Here is a 17564-nt window from a genome sequence, read left to right as displayed (position 1 = left end):
AAACTGCTTTCTGGTCAGCCAACCTATCTCTTGGTTCTGGTGGATCCACTGATCAATCTGATATCACTGGCTTCCTCAAAGGATAAATCCTGGCTTCTAATTCTTGGACTATCAGAAACTGCAAAACATGTTCAAGGTTCCCAAGCATAATAGAGTGGCTGTGTTCTCATCTCCCTCTGGCAGACAATCACTACCCTTTGAAACCGAGCTTGCCTCTAAAAAATATGATCTATGCTTTCGCAGGGTACAGGCTTGAGTTTTAGACACACTGCTTTGTTGATTTACTAGAACTGGAACAATATTTATTGCTGTAATCTTTATTACTTTGAAATAATACAGAACTAAAGTAAAGTCAAGAAGGTCTTGAAATCTGCCTTCTGGCTTCTCTCTTTTTCTTCTAGGTTGAGCATCCGTTTTAGCTTAGAAAAGTGAAATTTGGAGTTTCGGGGAGTCTTGGAAGCAGAGTTGGTTGTTGCCTGTCCAGAATCACATGTTCTGAAAAATAAGACTCAAATGTCTTAAAGGTGAAAAATCAGAATTAACATAAAGTAACTGAGAAAGTGCACATATATAATTTGGGTGAAAAAAAAATTCAAGGTAAGTAGTGTATTTTCATGTGAAAGCAGTCAGAAGTATAACTTTGTTATGCAAATTTTAAGACAGACATTTCACATTAATGACACTAACATAACCGAGCATTCTTTTACACACGGTGGCTTTTCATGAGAATCTCTGATTTTAAAGGTTGGACAGTTAACATTGATCTCCTCAACCATACCACTGAGAAAAACACTTAGTTATCAGTTTAAAGTTTACTAAATGACTGATCTAAAATCAAGACATAATACACTCTACTTGGCAAAGCGCTTCTTTAAATAGGAGAGAAACAGGTACCTGGGAAGTGTTGAGGGACCGTTCCCTTTAGATCCCGACCTACTGGAGCTTACAGGTGTAATTTTCTTTGAAGATGGAATTTTTACATCTGGTGTCTTGAGGCTAGATTTAATAATTGGAGTGCCAGAATTTTGTGTCTTGGTTGACAGAAAATCCCTGCTTTTACCATAATGTCTTGTTGTTTTGTTGCATGATTTGCAAGTAACTAGCTGTGGAGAGAAGAAAAGAAATATCAAGCCTTCTTTCAGTCTTTCTACCTTGATGTTATAAAGCCATTTTAAGAATTATCCAAACTGTTCTCCAAATACCATGACACAAATTAAATATTTGCTTAAGCAAAACATGAGATACTAAAAAGTAACATATACTTTACAACTAATATTTTAATTCAGATTTCTTAAGCCAAACACTTCCTATGGGTTTATCTGGAAATTACTCCAATTCCCTGGTAACTAATTTCAGAAGACCTGTAACTCTGAACTTAACATTGTACAGTGAACTGCAGAGAACAACCCTGTCAAGACAGAAAGATGACAGAGCAACTGAACTGGATATATGGTATGTTGGGCATACAAGATACATTGAGTATACAAGAGCACCTCTGTACATTAGAGGTACTTGTATTTGGCTAAAAAGCATGACATACCATATCATCTAAATACATTAGCATATTGTACGCCTGATAAAGTCATATTGCACACTTTCCAGGGAGTCTTGAGGTAAAATATTTAAATTACCAAAGTCCCAAAAACTGCCATCTGTTTAACTAGTAACACCAAGTCTCAGTGAACAAAGATGACGGTTTCTATTAGGGCAAAAATACTTACTACAATAAGGAGGATATTCTGAACAAAGGGCACTTTTTCTTCTCTCTGTTTACTTCTAGGCTGCAGGGAGCTTCCAGCAGCACAGTAAGTTGAGAGGTGCATCAGAACAGATAATGTCACAGTCACAGAGACTGTCAGATATTCCTGATATCCCTTACTGTCATGGCAACTACTCATATTAAGAGACATGAGAGTAATACAGCCAGACAACTTTCTGAGGCACACAATTACACTGACAGAGAAAGAGTTACGTGATGTTTCTGGTTAAAAAAACATACTCAAAAGACTGTCACAAAAATGTCTAAGCAGTTTTGAAAACATCTATACCAAATAATTTCAAAGTGTGTAAATTTAACTAAATTCAGATTGTTTAGAAAAAAATTGCATTTAGAGATACTGAAATGTTTTCAGTTACTTAGGTATTTTGACTGTCTCTAGACATTATTTTGTCAGCCTAATGAGCTAAAAATAAAAAAGAAATAACGTTAACTTTTGCTGCTCAGGTATCGATGTATTTTTAGTTTTTCTAAATGCAATTCAGATGGGAAAAAACCCAGCATCACATGGTGACTTAGCACTCTGTGGAATATAAGTGGAGGTGACCACCTTACAATGCAGGAATTACTGGATTAATAGTAGCACTTCACAGCTAGTTTCTGTTCCCTGAACTGGATCTGCAGTAAACTGCAAAAATTTTGAAGCCCCAAAATTGCCCTATGTTATACGCCTTTTCATAGCAGAAACAGACTAAAATCAAGCTCTGCTTGCTAAGAAAGGTATCAGAGGTACAACCTGTCACATTGTTGCTCACTTTAATTTTCAACCACACTTGAAGTTTCATTTTCACAAGTCTCAGGTATTAGATTACAGGGATCTACATTGCTAATTTTGAAAGCTGCCAATTGCTGACAGCATTTAAAGACTTAAACCATAATCCGTAGGACAAATGCAAACTGAACAGAACAAAAGTGCAGCAAACTGTAGTTACATACCAAGATTAAAATATTATCCAGAGTTTACACTGGACCTCTTTGGAACTGAATTTTAAACTACTTATTATATGAATGCACAATGCGTCCTTATAAACTCTCTCCAGCTACAGAATAAGACTAAGAACCCATCATAATTTCATGTTCATCAGTTGCTTAAAGAGAGTTCTTAAGATACTCTTAAATGTTTGTGATCCCAGAAAAATAAAGCCAAGATTTCAGCTCACAGAATCTTAGAACACCTCAATTGGAAGGCACCCACAAGCATCATCAAAGTCCAGCTCCTGGCCCTGAACAGGACAGCCCCAAGAGTCACACCATGTGCCTGAGAGCACTGTCCAAATGCTTCTTGAACTGTCAGCCTTGGTGCTGTGACCACTTTCCTGGGGAGCCTGTTCCAGTGCTTCACCCCCTGGGAGCCTGTTCCAGTGCTTCACCCCCTGGGTGAAGAACCTTTTCAGATATCCCTTCTGAAGCTCAACTATGCTCTACAGTTTGGGGAAAGTGATTTATGGAGCATCTTATTTTGCTCTCACAGCCAAGAACCTCGGTGATATTTCCCGAGTTTAATGTTGTTTTATTAACTCTTTAATAATTTTTGGTTTCATAAATTTTACTCCCCAAACCAGCCGACTCTAACAGAAGAAAACACCAAGTGTGCTAGCAACTGCTGTGCACAATAGGGTGCTGTTTCATTTATTACAACAGCCATTCACATAACATGTTCTAAAAGTAGTACATATCTTGGCAACACTAGATTAAACGTATACTGTTATTCTTCAAATAGTAGTTATTATAAAAAATAGTAATTAAAGCTCACATTCCTAAGTACTTCTAGGAAAAATAACTGAACCCCCAAGAGCAACATCAGCTTGTTGAAATTACCTCCAGTTTAGTTTTGAAAGATTTCTATAAACAGTAATATTCAGACAAATGTAAAAAATTCAATTAATACAGAAGGTAACAATAATCTGATGTAGCCATGAGAGCCTAGTGAAATAAATGAAGTAAAGCTTGTGTAAAAATATATTTGCTCAACAACTGATAAAACTGAAACAAAGGCAGTAAACGTCAAGTTATCACAACAAACCTGACTTCAGGCAGTGGCATGTTTTGCTTCTTAGGTATGGGACTATCCTTAGCAATGGATTTAGGATCTACATGGCTGTATTAAAGCTCTGCATCTGAGACAGTTGCCTGGTCCTAGTTCTGCCACATTTGTAGGAAAAAAAGGAACAGGCAGAAATCTGCTACTCCTGCCATTTTTTTTGCAAAGCTATGCTAATGATACAGTAGCTGACAGTGGAAATACCAGAGCTTCCGGCAGGAAAAGATTACTTAATTTTCAGCAAGAGCTTAGACATCTGCAGAGTCTACTCAGACTGCTGCTAAAGATATCACAGGGAAGGCAGAGCTGTTTGCGTAGCTTCTGACAATGTGGGGTTGTGGGGTTTTTTGGAGGGAAAATCTTACTGTTCTTGTCATTGTTCATGATTTATCTATTGGGGAGGGTAGATTTAAAAAGTTTTGATTATGAATAGAAGTTATTCCAAAAGAAAGAGTCATACGCTCATGAAAAAGAAATGTGCAGGTGTAGGCTCCTCTTCTGAGAGAAAGGTTTCTGTATCTTCTTTTTTATGCCACTGAAATAGGGACATGAAATTTAGAGAAATGTCATGTACTTGTCAGTCCCAAATAACTGTCCTTACCAGAACGCTGCTTGACTCCCTGTACTTTTTCAAAAGCTTTGTCTGTTTCATGTTAAGTTTATGGTTCTTCGCCTCTCGCTTAAGAACTTTCTCTATCTGTGGAGACACTTTCATCTTTGGTTTGAGACGCACCCGGTAGCTGTCAGGAACCAGGAACTGGAAGCAGTAAGGACATATCCTTTCTAATCCACGTCCATTAGCTACAGATAAATAAAGGTAAAAGAATGAAAAAATTATTTTTATAAGCAAAGATTCATAGAGTATGTTTCAGTTTCAACAATACCTAGGTACGTGTTTTTATGTTTAAGATACAACTAGGATTCCAGAGGAAGCTGGGCACCAGTATGTGCTCAGCTAAGCACAATTCAGGGTATTTTTATGCTTATGGTGTAAGTTTACACAATATGTAACTGCAGATTTTACTGAAAAATGGAATTCCTCTCTGTAAATCTTTTAACAACGGAGGCTCACAATTCTGCAAGGAGCTCCCTGCAGGCACACTCTTGCCAGATCAGGGACACCAAAGCCTTGTAAAGCTCTTTGCCCATTTTAAGTGCGAGAAAACGACCGCACCTCAGCCTGGGGTAAAGGAATGCTTTGAGATAATTTCAGACCCAGTAAGAGGCTCGTGCATCTGCTTTATCAGCTCCTGCTACCAGAGCCGGAGTCGAGCCCCTCTCCCTACACCGCTGAGGAACACCTGGCCCCTGCTCTCCGGCAAGCTCGACGTTCCTGGCGGCAGCCAGGAGCACAGCGCGGCACAGCCCTCCGGGTGCAGTGCGAAAGGAAAGGGGATAATGGAGGAAATGGGAAAGGCGGCATTCCCACGCTCCTGCCCCTCGGCAACCTCTGCGCTGCCCTCCCACCGCAGGAGCCTCTGCTGGAGGGGCGCCCTGCTCCGAAGCCCCTCTCCTCCGGCCCCGGTACCACCGTGTGTCCGGGGACCCTCACTCGCCTCGGGAGCTGCGGAGCGTCCACCTGCGGGAGAGAAGGGAAAGCGTCACGGCACCGCCACCGGGCGGGGACACCCCGCGCGTCACCACCGCGCTCTCTCTCCCACCACCCCCTCCCTCCCTCCCGCCCGCCCGCCCGCCCCCACCGCCACCCCCACCCCCGGCGCGGCTCCTTACAGCAGGAACCGCGCCTGTCCCGGGCAGGCTCCCGCCAGCTGCGCCGCCGCCGCCGCCAGCAGCCGCCGCCGCCCCATGGCGCCGAGCGCCCGCCCCGCCGGAAGGGAAGCACGGCCGATGTGCAGCGCTCGGCCGAGCCCCGGCGGCTGCCCGCGGCCGCAGCTTCATGGTACCGGGCTCGGGAGGGCCCGCGGTACCGCGGGTCGCTGGGCCGGGAGCGGGGGAAGGGCCGGGGTCGGCCGGGGCTGGCGCTGAGAGCGGCGGCGGGGGCCCGCGGCCGCCCCGGGGGTTCGGCGGGCGGAGGGGCCGGGGGGGAGCCGAGCCCGGCCCTCACCGAGCCGCCCGCTCGGAACGGGGAGTGCCTGCTCGGGAGCCGCCTGTGTCTCCAGCGGCGTGAAAAGTTTTGCCTGTAGGGAAGAAAACTTTTACCCTAGGGAAAAAACATGAGGAAGAACTTGGCGTTGAGGGTGGCAGAGCTCTGGAACAGGCTGCCCAGGGACGTCGCTGAGTCTCCCTCTCTCTGGAGACATTCCAAACCCACCTGGACGCGTTCCTGTGTCACCTGCTCTGGGTGACCCTGCCTTGGGGTCCCTTCCAACCCTAACTGTGATTCTATGGGAAAAAACAAAAAACAGACCCAAAACCAAACCCTACGGATGTCTCTGTCAGGGATTGTCACGTGAAGGATTTGCAGCAGCAGCAGCTCCAGAGTGACGCCTGATGCTCGGGAGTGCTGAGCTTAACCCGTCGCCCGCTCTGTTTGAGGTGCCCTTCTATGAATTTTGGCAACTGCATACTTGCTTTATCGCTCTGCAAATGCACTCCCATTAAAAAAACCCCAACCAAACAAAAAACAAAAAAACAAACCCTCAGCTTTTCACCGTTTGATGTGTGTCCTCGGCCCCATTCATTTGCTAGACGTTTTCCTCCTTTGATCTATTGGTAATGGTGTTCATTTAGGAGAGGTATTCAGCTGAGCAGGCTTCGATATTCTGTCAAGGAATTTGAATAAATACAATTATTTCTTATTTTCTAACATGGAGTAGCTAAGAGCTTTAGACATAGAAAAAGCATGGGGCAAAAAGGAATTTCAGGGCTTCCTTTAATAGAGCTTTACAATGCAGTCAGTAAATCTGGCTTGTTAATGAAATGTTCCTAATAGCTACAGTTAGGGCCTCTGCTGACTTTATCTTTGAATTGAAAATAATTTTTTTCAATGAACCTTTCAATGCTAAACTTTTATTGCCATGTTGCTGGCTTGGTTGATCATAGTTTTTATGTGAACTCTATCTTTCCTAACTGGAAGAGCAGGGATGTCGTATAATATCTATTTAAAGCACGACCAGTGTTCATCAGTCAACAGATTTTTTGGCAAATTAAATATTCCTGGTTATTAATATTGGTGGGAAAAAAAATGAATGTATTTTTTGAACGCAAGTCCAGAAAAATAGTTCCAACACTTTTTTGAGGGGTGGGTCTATTTTTATAATTTTTTAACCATGCTTGCTCCCTAAGAGAGTTCGTTGCAGGGAAAGAATGGTACAGCAAGATAATGCCATGTTCTCTCCCAGCCTCTGCCTAGCAAAAGGGAAATGTGCTGGGGATTTATTCTGTTGCCTGGAGCTGACAGACTGACTTCTTCCTGCCCCTGGAATGGTGCAGGTGGGCCAGAACACTTGCACCGGCACCCTGGTTTAACTTTTTTTGGTGAGAACAAGTGCCTGAGTGACCTGGTTAGCAAGCACTGTGCTTTACTTATTAAGCAGTGACTAATACAATGCAAAGGATTAATTTTGATTTCTCCACCAACTGCTTCCCCCTCCCCCACACTCTTACACTCTTCTTATCCCTGCTTTTTTCTTCTCAATCTCTTACAGTCTGGCTGAAATGCTGATTTTTTTTTTCCTCTGCTCCTGAAACAACTTTGGGCCATTCCATTTTTTATTTTAGTTTGCTGGGTTCTCTTTGCATAATAGATCATCTTTGTCCGAAAAGCAGTGCCAACAGCCACTCCCAGTGCCATTCATACACAGTATGTGTCTTGCCCCGGATCCTGTCACATGAGGTTTCCCATGTTAGGTGTGGTGCTGAATGTGCTAAACAGAACTCAGACACAAAGGGGAAATGACCAAAACCCATGGCCTTAGATTCATGGCTCTCTACCAGCCCCTTCATGCAGAACTCCCATCAAAAGTCAGTATTTCTGTGCATCCAGTGCGGGCAGGACCAAACCCTTAAAACCAGATAACATTCAGATCCCCAGTACAGTATTTGTGGCATCAGTGGGGTGAAATCATCTGCATTTCAAGGCAGAATGCATTCATCTGTACTTTCTCCTGGCTTTTGTTCGCAAAAAACAACAACCCCCCCCCCACACACACACACATTAGCAGAGCCATGTTACTGCTTCCTGCTTCTGTTGTTTAGTGTTTTGCAGCTACCACGGCTGGCCAAGAAGCTGTAAATCTTGCCTTGTGTTCTGTAACAAAGAGAAAAATAGAATGATTTGTGTTGACTTTTGGTCATCGTGTATCATTATCGATCCGAGGGAGGGCGGCGGGGGAACGCGTTACCGTGTATCTGTTGCTCGCCAGTTCTCCGGGAAGGCGGCGTTACCCGGCAGTCAGTAGAGGGCAATAGAGAAATACAGTTTTGTGATGCCTAAAGGATTTGAAGCCCTGATTATGTGTTTACAGAAAAGAAAAAGAAGAAAAGAAGAGCCAGGAGGATAGGTTGTTCAGTTTACTACCGGAGACCTGACTGTGACAGACTACCAAGGAAACAAAATTTTCTAAGAGTAAAGAAGACCTTCTGCAGCGTTTGCAAGGGTCTCCTTTTTTTCTTCAGAGTTACGTGGGATAACTTAGCCAGAACTTATTGATGTCTGCATGTTCAGTGGACTCGGGAATGGACTGGGAGATGCAGAAAGGCACTCTTTGGAAGGAACAGAAGAGGAGGCATTTCAAAAATCCTGCAGGTGACCGAGGTGAGCAAACTCACAGCTTCTCTTTCGGGTGAGATAATAGATGTTCAGTCAGCTGTATAAAAGTCATGAGCAAACTGAGTGAGTGATTGAAATTAGATGAGAATTTTGCTTTTTTGGGCATGCTGGTGCAAGATTAATTTCCTCTTGGAAAAAAAGAAGGGATAATGATGCTACAAGGATAAGCATTTCTAAGCATACGTTATTTTGGAGACGTGCTAAAACTGGTGAGCTGTTTTATGTGTGATATTTTATATTAAAACTGTTTGAAACATGCTCATCATTTTACAAGGTTTGTGTGCTATAGTTCCTCTGGTTTACAGATAAATATATAAATAAGATGTAACTATTATTGTTCCTTTTAGCGGAGATTTTTGCTAATCTCTTTACTAAGAGATTTTTGGATGCATGTTGGCAATACCCTCAGGTTCTTCAAAGGCTTTATAATCAGAAAGATACTGAGAAATGATAACAAAGAATATAGCAATAACAAAAGGAGTTGAGCCATAGAAATCAAGGGAGTGACAGAGGCTTGAGAAAGCAGAAAAAACCCCATAAGACTAAGTTAGGAAATAAACATATGAAACACTTTTCTGTTGCCAAGATCTCAGCTGGTGTCACCATAACACTTGGAAAATATCCTCAGGATGGTGGGAGCCATTAAAGCAGTACAGATTATCAGAGGATAAACTTCCACTTCAGCTGCCACTGGTAGCAGAAGTGACCAATAAGAAACGTTTAGGAAATGAAAGATGAAGAATCAAAGCATTGACATTCTGGGGATATCACAGAGCAAGTGCAAGGGTATCTAGAGGTCAGTCAAACACTATCCATCTGAAACAAGGGAGGGCGATAAATAAGAAATAAATCATATTCTAAAAAGTATCATCAGCTTTGAAAAGCTAATTAAAGGAAAAGTTATCTGGTGTTCCTCCTGAGCATAGATTCATTTTGTAAGTGGTATGATAGGTAAGGCTATGACACAACGATTTTTCTGTGCCTTGAGTGCCAAAACATGTAAAAGATTAATATGTTTATTGTTAGTTTATATATTGTTTATTATTGTTTATACATACTTCTTTGTAGTATATACCTGAGGGAGGTAAAAGATAACATGTACAAAACATGTCACTATTTTCCATGAGTTGGCAACATCCATCTGATGGGGAATAGACCCCATGAATATCAGAATCCACCTGGTCTTGAAAGCTATGAGTTCCAGTTTCCAATTTTTAATTCCCTTCATTCCATTTCCAGTATTCTATGTCTTCTTGTATACTTGCAAATCCATTCTCTCAAAAGAAAATAGAAATTAAAGATGGTATTGAACAAAAACCTGAGAGAGAAATACACATGCAGTTTAAGGATATCTATACTTGTGTGCCAACTCACAGAAGTTACTAGTTCTGTATCTAAAATGTGAAGCTCTTGGGCAATAAACATTCTCTTATAGCTGTTGCCTATTTTCAGTGAATTTAGCAGTGTTGCTTTTTGGTGTTTGCTGAAGAGTTTTCCCACAGGTCGTATCTCTACAGATACAGTGGAAGGGATTGTTGTAGTGGGGAGCCACACAGGTCAGCGGCTGGGGCTAAGAAATGGGAGCTACTGCTTGTTGAAATCCAGGCTTTGCTTTGCCCCTGTGTGACTTTGGGGTACATTAGGCTTGTTTATGGTCAGCATATGAAGTGTCCAGCCTGGCACCTTGCCAAGGCTGAGGGCCAGGCTTTGAATGGCAGGGTGCGGATTGTACAGCATGGAAGTTATGAGAAAGGCCATTGACTGGTTGCAGTGTCCTTCAGTACATAGATAAATATACTTCTATGCCAGTTCTGCATAGGAGTCCTTGTCACTTAGAGTGTCTTCTTTTTATGACCTTGAGTCATAAAATACCTATTCCTTCATTTTCACTCACAGAACAGTTGTCTAAAAATGTTGAAATCTCAAGGCAAAGTTCCAACTGTGAAAAAGATGGTGCTAATTAATGTGTTAATTGTCATGTAAACCTCTTTGTTTAATGAGATGTGAAATAACCCCTACCATTAGGAATATCAATGTACACAGGAGTTTGTCCCAAGTGCTCAGGGTCATTTATTGCTGTGTTGCAGCACAACCCAGGGCTGCTATTTCAGCCTCTTGCCAAAATAGAAATGTTTTACTTTCTGATGAGTCATCTGGGTTTCACTGAGATCTAGCAAGGTTTCCCCACCCTATTCTTCTTTGCTGTACAGTCCAGGCCCTGCCCTAGAGGCCTTGCTTTCCCAGGGAAAGATGGGGTGGAACTCTCCTCAGCAGCTGTTGGCTCTGTTCCTTGATTAACTTGGAGGGGACTGCTAATGAATGGAACATTTTCTCTGTCACTGGAGCCAAACTTGCAGCATTCGTAGCCTTTTCTGGCCAGCAGTGTGGCAGAGCAGCACTGGTAACTGAGTTGGAGTTTGCCACACATTGTGCTTAAATGTTACCTGCATCAAGACAGAAAGGGAAGTAGGTCAACCAAAGGAGGAAGCTTTAATCTATTTTCCATGTTGGTCATATTTACTAATAAACAACACAGAAGAGCTATATGTTTCAAGAAAATATTTCCTTACTCCCTCCCCCCCTTCTGGTGCAAAAGGGGATAGAGGAAAACTTAAATTTTTTTTTTAAATTCTTTTTCTTTAAATTTTTTTTCTTTAAATTATTTTCTTTCCCTTTTAATTCTGAGCTACCTGTTCTAAGGTGGCACTGATTTGAGCATGAGGTTGGACTAGATGACCTCTAGACATTTCCAACCTTACCCTGTGATTTTCAACAATCATGCTGTTATTTTGGATTCTTCCTGGCTCCAAATTACCTGAGAGAGGAAAAAACCCCCACGACTATTTTAAGATAATTTTCTTTCCCCTTAAGTTATTATTTTAATTCATTGAAAATGGACCAGGGAGAATAAAAAAAACAGGTACTTCCAATAAATAACTGTGTTATGGAATAGTTCTTTTCAGTTGTTACTTTCTGAATTTTGTTATAAAATGCTTTGATTACCATGCTCAGGCTGTTTTACAGAATTGCTATTATGCAGAAATTTAGTCTACCGAGGGCTAAATTGTTTGAGGGCTATGCTCCCTGCTGCAGTCAAAAAGTGGCTTCTTACACCTATAGTCACCAAAGTTAGTCTCATGTTTCAGAAGCTGAATGTCATTGCTGATTCTTTCAGTTTATACTTGGTGAGTCAGATGGCAAGAAGGGGTAAAATATTTACTGGTAGAGTATGTGAAATAATATGAATTTGAAAAATCCATATTGGTTTTTCAGTAATCCATTTTAGCTAAGTTCATTCGAAATTAAACTGTTTGCCCAGCTGACATCCTTAATTCATCACCCTTGCTCAAACTGAGATCTTCAAAGCCATTTACAACAGCTAAACAAACATATCTTTCATTAGCTTCGATTATAATGGCTGATGAAGTGTGCAGAAGATCTGAATCTTTAGAGATGACAGTGATGGATATAATTTAGACACAGGAGAGGTAACAGAATCAGAGTGATGCTTGGAGTGAACTTTAATCCAGGGTTTCACAGTCAAATATAGGTGGGCAGTGCATTGCTCCTTATGTGCTTCAAAACTGCTGCTGAGGCACAGTGGTAGCACAGCACATTGTACCTGCCCTGGGAAGTGAGAACTTGAATCTTCATTGCTGGCAATGTGGCATTGTCCCCAAAACTTACTCCTCCTTAAAGGATAAACTGGAATGGAGAGGATGTAACTATCTCCTAAGTCTGAAGCAGCTACAGTAAAGAGGAAAAACTCCATGTGACACCAATTTAATTAGTATGCAATAACATTGCCTTGATTAGTGATGGAAAACAGTGAGTGTTGTATTATGACTGCACAATTCTCCAGTAGTGAAAGGATCTAGCTTTTGTAAAGTTGGCCTGCGTGCAAGGCCCTCTGCTTTCCTGTGCCCCTCAGAGATTTTGTACAAAACAAAACAGCAAGGGATAGATGATTCAACAGAAGATTTTTATTTTTTTTTTCTAAAACCTCAGAGGTCTCTGCTTAAGCATCCTAAGCCATAAAAAGCTAACAGTGGTTATATGCACATATGTTAAACAAACATCAGTGGAGTTGTCATTAACTTGCTGCTTATTTGAAGTGTGGGGAGGGCCTGATGCGATCTCCAGAGTTTTTGAAGGCGGCACATAGCCATATGTTTTTATGTATTCTTTTCATTATTATTAGATAATGCTAACAATAGTGTTGAAGTATGGTCTGCATCAGTCTCCTGAAAGATCATATTGGCCCTCAGTGAAGAAAGACTCGTTTTCCTTCTTCAGAGAAGTAGTTTAAGGGTTAAGCTGATGGCAGGGCAGACATAACAAAGTTTGTCGATTCATAATTGGTTTGTACAAATGAAAATTATTTTTTTCCTTACTGTGTCCTTGAGCAATGTTTTCCTGACGAAAGTGTGTATTGGTTTTTGGTTTGGTTGGTTTAGTTGTTTCTTGATGTTGTTTTTTGTTTTGTTTTGTTTTTTTTTTTAATCTCCTTCTTTCTCCAAAGCCAATCTGAGATCTCTGCATCCTTTATCACTGCTTGAAAAAAAGACCTGGTTATCATAAGAATAGGAAAGATAGGACAGTGGAAAGCCTGAAGGAGTAAAAGTCCAGACAGAGATGCACTGGCATACTGTAAGGTCTATGAAGAGCTTGTCACAGTGCCTGATGGCTCTCAGCTTCTGTTTCATTTGCTCTGATGGTTAATCATTTGCTTGAGTGCTCAGGTGCCATGGTGATGGACACACTACCAGTGCCACAAACCCAGCGTGCTGCATATTTATTGGAACATTATTTTTGAAAGGAAGCCAAAAATAAATACAACTTTTGAAAATCCTCAGCACAGCTAACATTGCCATTTACTTTCCACTCTAACAATATAAATTAGCATGGTAGGATGTAGGCATCTTCCTCCCATTTTAGATTTTTTCCTTCTGCTGTTGATATCCATAGCTTTCTCATTAAGTGGTTTGAAAGGCTTTAGACTTCCTCCATATGTTGAGTATTGCACATTTGTGCATTGGCCTTTCTGTGCAGCTATTGAGATGTTAGTTCCACTGTCATCAATATTAGCATCAAGGAAAGGGCCTTGGAATAAGAGCCAAATGTATCCTTGCTCTGTTAAGCTCCAGCAATTTGCTAAGTGTGACCTTTGTGAAGCTACGGGTATAAAGTTCAACCTTGAAAATCTTGGCTGGCAACTAACTGCTGGAATGCCAGTTGGCAAGATATTCCTTCTTCTTCTCCAAATGCGAGGCCTTGTGCATGAATAGCTCCAATGCAGCATCTCTTCTGCAGTGTCACGTTTTGAAGTCTGATCCTCACACAGACCTCTGTTGCTGTTGTTACTTTTTATAGTGCTGTGCTATTTATATCTCTATTTGAATATGAATGGTGGCCACTACGGGGAAGTTAGCACTGAGCAGTAGTTTCCCACTGAGGGCATTGCTGTGCTAGCATCCCTCCAAGATAACTGCATGGAATATAGAAACAGATATTATCTCTTTATCACAAGCACCTTATAAGTTTGCTCCTGGTTTTAGTATCTTGAATTGCTTCACAACGCTGCTCTCTGACCGCTGGTGCCCGGAGCAGATTGAAGTAGCATGCTGGCAGTCTATGAACCCCCAGAACACGGCGTGCCCACAAGGCAAGCTAAACCACAGAAGAAGGGATCAGATGGAGCTAGGTGCAAGGTATGAATCCACTGGAGTGGGATAATTGTTCCTCAGACTCCACTGATCGTAAAAGCTTGCTTTAACTTTTGTTTCAGCCCACAGGAAATGGAAAAGACATCCTTTCTCCCTTACATTTCCTTCACATGATATAAAAGTACCAAATTTTTTTTCAAGCTTATCTTACCATCTGCTCCAACAGCAATTAGCTCACCGATTGGTGTTGGACAAGTTCAATTAATACATGGTAAAAGCATGCAGAAAACCTCAAAAACATTGATGCAGGGATGCTGCTTATGTCTCCCTGGCATGAGGTAGGAAGGGCCTGCTTGGCAGAGTTGGAGACAGAAGTGTGAAGACAAAGCAACACCATTTGAATCCCTCATATTACTGATTTTTTTTTTTTTTGAAATACAGTAAAGACACTAAATATGGCAATCCTATAAACATTTCTGAGTCAAAGACAGAGTGAGATTTATAGGACTTGTGGGTTAGGACAGTGGTCACCTCCTAGTGTTCTTCCTGTGAGATCTGAACTGATGTTGTTGCAGGGGTGTTGGGAGAGAAGCCTCTAGTGATTGACCCTCTAGGGATTTAGTTTGGAAGGCATTGGAATTGAGGTCCTCTCCTCTCTATCAATTCTTCTGCAGTATGGGACTTTCCACCTTGGCACCATCCAGTGGTTGGACTCTCTAGGATACACAAATCCTTGTAAAACATACCAGTAACAGCTGCTGTGCTCTGGTGTTTTACTGGAGTGAAAGAACAAACCTTGAGGAAAGTGGGAAATGAGTGGTGCTTGCCTCTCTTAACTCCAGGGCCAGTGCAGGTAGAGTTATATCTCTCACCCAGATGGAAGATGGGCCAGACTGCAGAGGAAGGCACCAAATGGGGTGTGATGTAGTATTGTAGGGTGTGGAAGTAATACCTTAACAGTCCTGGAACAGTCCTGGTCCCTCTAGTACGATTGCAAAACTGGCATCAGAATACGAGTTTTCCTCGTAAAATAATTTTGTTGCCATGATATTGCCAGTCATACGGGCAACCCTTCCTGCCAACCATTTCCTTCTTTTCAGTGCTACTTGGTAATTTTTTGTTTACTTTGTTTACTTTGAATACTTTTGGTTACTTTGCTTACTTTGAATGGTTTTTTTAGCGTTCCTTTGCAATAAGGCTGAGGGGTATTGCCGTTCACAGGTAGGGTGCAATTCAATCCATCATCCTTCTTTTCCTAAGGTTGTTCCACTTTTGAGAACCACCCTAGAACACGTGCAAATTGAGCGTGGATAGAGGCATCTCTTGCCAGCAAATCTGTGCACTTGGATTTTTCTATGGACTGTTGTCTGAAACTTGGCAAGTCTTTTGAATCTTTCCTGGATGAGCAGTTCTGGATCATTCACAATTTTTTTGGGGAGTTGGAGCGAAAACAAACATGTGCTTGGGATGCTGAGTGCAAACTCAAACCCAGACTTTCCCACTGTGAGCCCAGAACAGAGAGATTTAATTTGGCCTTTTATGGTTTATGATCTAGTGTCAGAATTAGATTTTGAGTCTGAGTGGCATGCAGCGTCTGTGATAGTCATGTAAATATACTGGTTTAGTGCTTGCAATATATTTACAGCCTCCTATTAATTGCTGACTTGTGGTGTTTTCCTCTTTGGCTACAGTGGGAGAAGCCGTGGGCCTTACAGTTGGTACTGGATTTGGTACTTTTGATAGTAACGAAATCTGCAGATGTAGAAGCACAATAAATCCTCAGACCTGAGGGTCAGAAATAAGTCCATTACTGAACAATCTTAACGTCTGTTGGAATGAACAGAGGCAGAGTTTATGTAGATTTATGCAGTCAACTGCAGCCATTGACTGTTCACTATCATAAAAGAGGATCCATGATATTTCTCTCCTCATACACTTGGTAATTTTGGCTTAAAGCAGTAGGCCCAAATCCAAACTGAGTTCAGATGTTTAAAGTGTCTAGTTAACAATAGGTATTGGTATGCCTGGAATCAAAAGTATTGTAAGGCAAGGAAAGCAATCGCCTGGTCTGGTGCTGAAGGGGTTAATGAGGAATTAAGGAGAGGAAACAAATAAAGGCTTCTAGAGTTGTGTTTAATTTTTCAGTCTCTTTGCTGTCTGCCAGTCCTTTACATGAGTGCTAAAAATTTCATACAAAAATTAAAAATGTATTTTAAAAACCAATTTAAGAAACTGAACATGCAATGCTAACTTTGGAAAATTGCAGCTCTATTTTCTGACAGAATCTTAGATTTCTGACTAAGGGAAAACTTGATTATTTCAGTGGATTGCTGGAGAAGTAGATGTGAATTTCTCTTTATCCATTCTCACCTTAACGGATTGACTTGGAGACCTTCAGTTTCAAAGAAGGTAAAGGTGTCAGAGGAGTTCATATGCAACAGACAGGTTTTCTGGAAAAAGCCTTAGATTTGATAAACTTTCAGAAAAATTGCACGACTTGCTGGAGACAAAGTACCTTTGTTGTGAATGTTTGCTGGTCCCACCAAAGTTGATGCTCCTTTGGGAATTCACTTCAGCTGAGACTAGGACTTTGGTTATAGACTGTCGTGAGCACTGAAGATGAAGACACTGGTCATTAAAGCTGTGTCAGCGTCTCAGCAATGAATTGATGTTCTTTTTGGCTAAAGTTCAATGTTCTTTGAATGAGAACTCTTGATTTACATTAACTGTTTCTCAACCATTCTTGTGTGAGTATTAAGCTGATGTCTTGCTACTCTTTGTGGAGCCGCCAAAGAAATAAGAAAAAAAAAATTAAAAGAACCTCAACCAAACAAAACCCCACAGAAAATATTGATTTAAGTTTGGTGGCTGCTGTTGAATGTGCTTGTCCTTCCCTCATGCAGCTGCAGAACTTAACTGGCATTGCAGGTAGGTTGTTTGACTGTTTCCTTTTGAAGCTTTGCCAGTTCTGCTTTGTGGATCAGCCAACAACAGCCTCCTGAATTGTGCTTGCACCTGTTTCCTCTTCTTCTGGAATAAGCAGTTTTTTCTGAAAAGATCCTTGACAAAGGCCAAAGTTGCGCACCTAGCCCGGCCCACTGATATAAAGGAAATCACATTTTCTTGGTGTTTGTAGAATGAAAGTGGCAGCTGTTACCATGAGAATAGGCAATTTATGAAAGAAGTCTTGAGAAGGCTGAACATTACCACTAATCAAGAGATTGCAGTCAAGACAAAAGGTTAATGTTCAAGATCTGCTAATTAGGAGAGAACTGCTTTTCTGATAATGTGAGGATGGATACAAATGACTTCTGTTTGATAAAAATGCTGTTGTCCTGGCTAATCCCT

General features: G+C 41.5%; 1 protein-coding gene and 1 long non-coding RNA gene across 6 annotated transcripts in view; one reads left to right on the top strand and one right to left on the bottom strand.

Moving 5' to 3' along the window:
• Positions 1-301: 301 nt before the first annotated feature.
• C1H18orf21 (chromosome 1 C18orf21 homolog) lies at positions 302-6117 on the bottom strand. Of its 3 annotated transcripts, none has more exons than XM_064660112.1 (5): positions 5979-6117; positions 5375-5397; positions 4552-4619; positions 895-1103; positions 302-495 (listed from the first exon to the last, which is right to left on the bottom strand). In XM_064660112.1, the coding sequence occupies exons 1-5, from the start codon at positions 6077-6079 to the stop codon at positions 342-344; spliced, it is 555 nt and encodes a 184-aa protein (XP_064516182.1). In that variant the 5' UTR covers positions 6080-6117; the 3' UTR covers positions 302-341. The 3 variants fall into 3 exon arrangements, with proteins under 3 accessions (XP_064516182.1, XP_064516170.1, XP_064516174.1); XM_064660100.1 differs by having other exon boundaries at positions 4420-4619; positions 5979-6101; XM_064660104.1 differs by lacking the exon at positions 5979-6117 and adding an exon at positions 5550-5658 and having other exon boundaries at positions 4420-4619.
• Positions 6118-6222: 105 nt separating this feature from the next.
• Positions 6223-17564, top strand: part of LOC135416857 (uncharacterized) — a 101137-nt gene continuing 89795 nt past the window's right edge. For all 3 annotated transcript variants that reach the window (XR_010431783.1, XR_010431785.1, XR_010431782.1), the window contains exon 1: positions 6223-8535. This is a non-coding gene — a long non-coding RNA (uncharacterized LOC135416857). The remainder of the gene's footprint in view (positions 8536-17564) is intronic.

Source organism: Pseudopipra pipra, chromosome 1 (genome assembly GCF_036250125.1).
Source record: "Pseudopipra pipra isolate bDixPip1 chromosome 1, bDixPip1.hap1, whole genome shotgun sequence".
Classification (NCBI taxonomy): domain Eukaryota; kingdom Metazoa; phylum Chordata; class Aves; order Passeriformes; family Pipridae; genus Pseudopipra; species Pseudopipra pipra.
The sequence above is the reverse complement of the archived record's forward strand: the minus strand, read 5'-3'. Positions and strand labels throughout refer to the sequence as shown.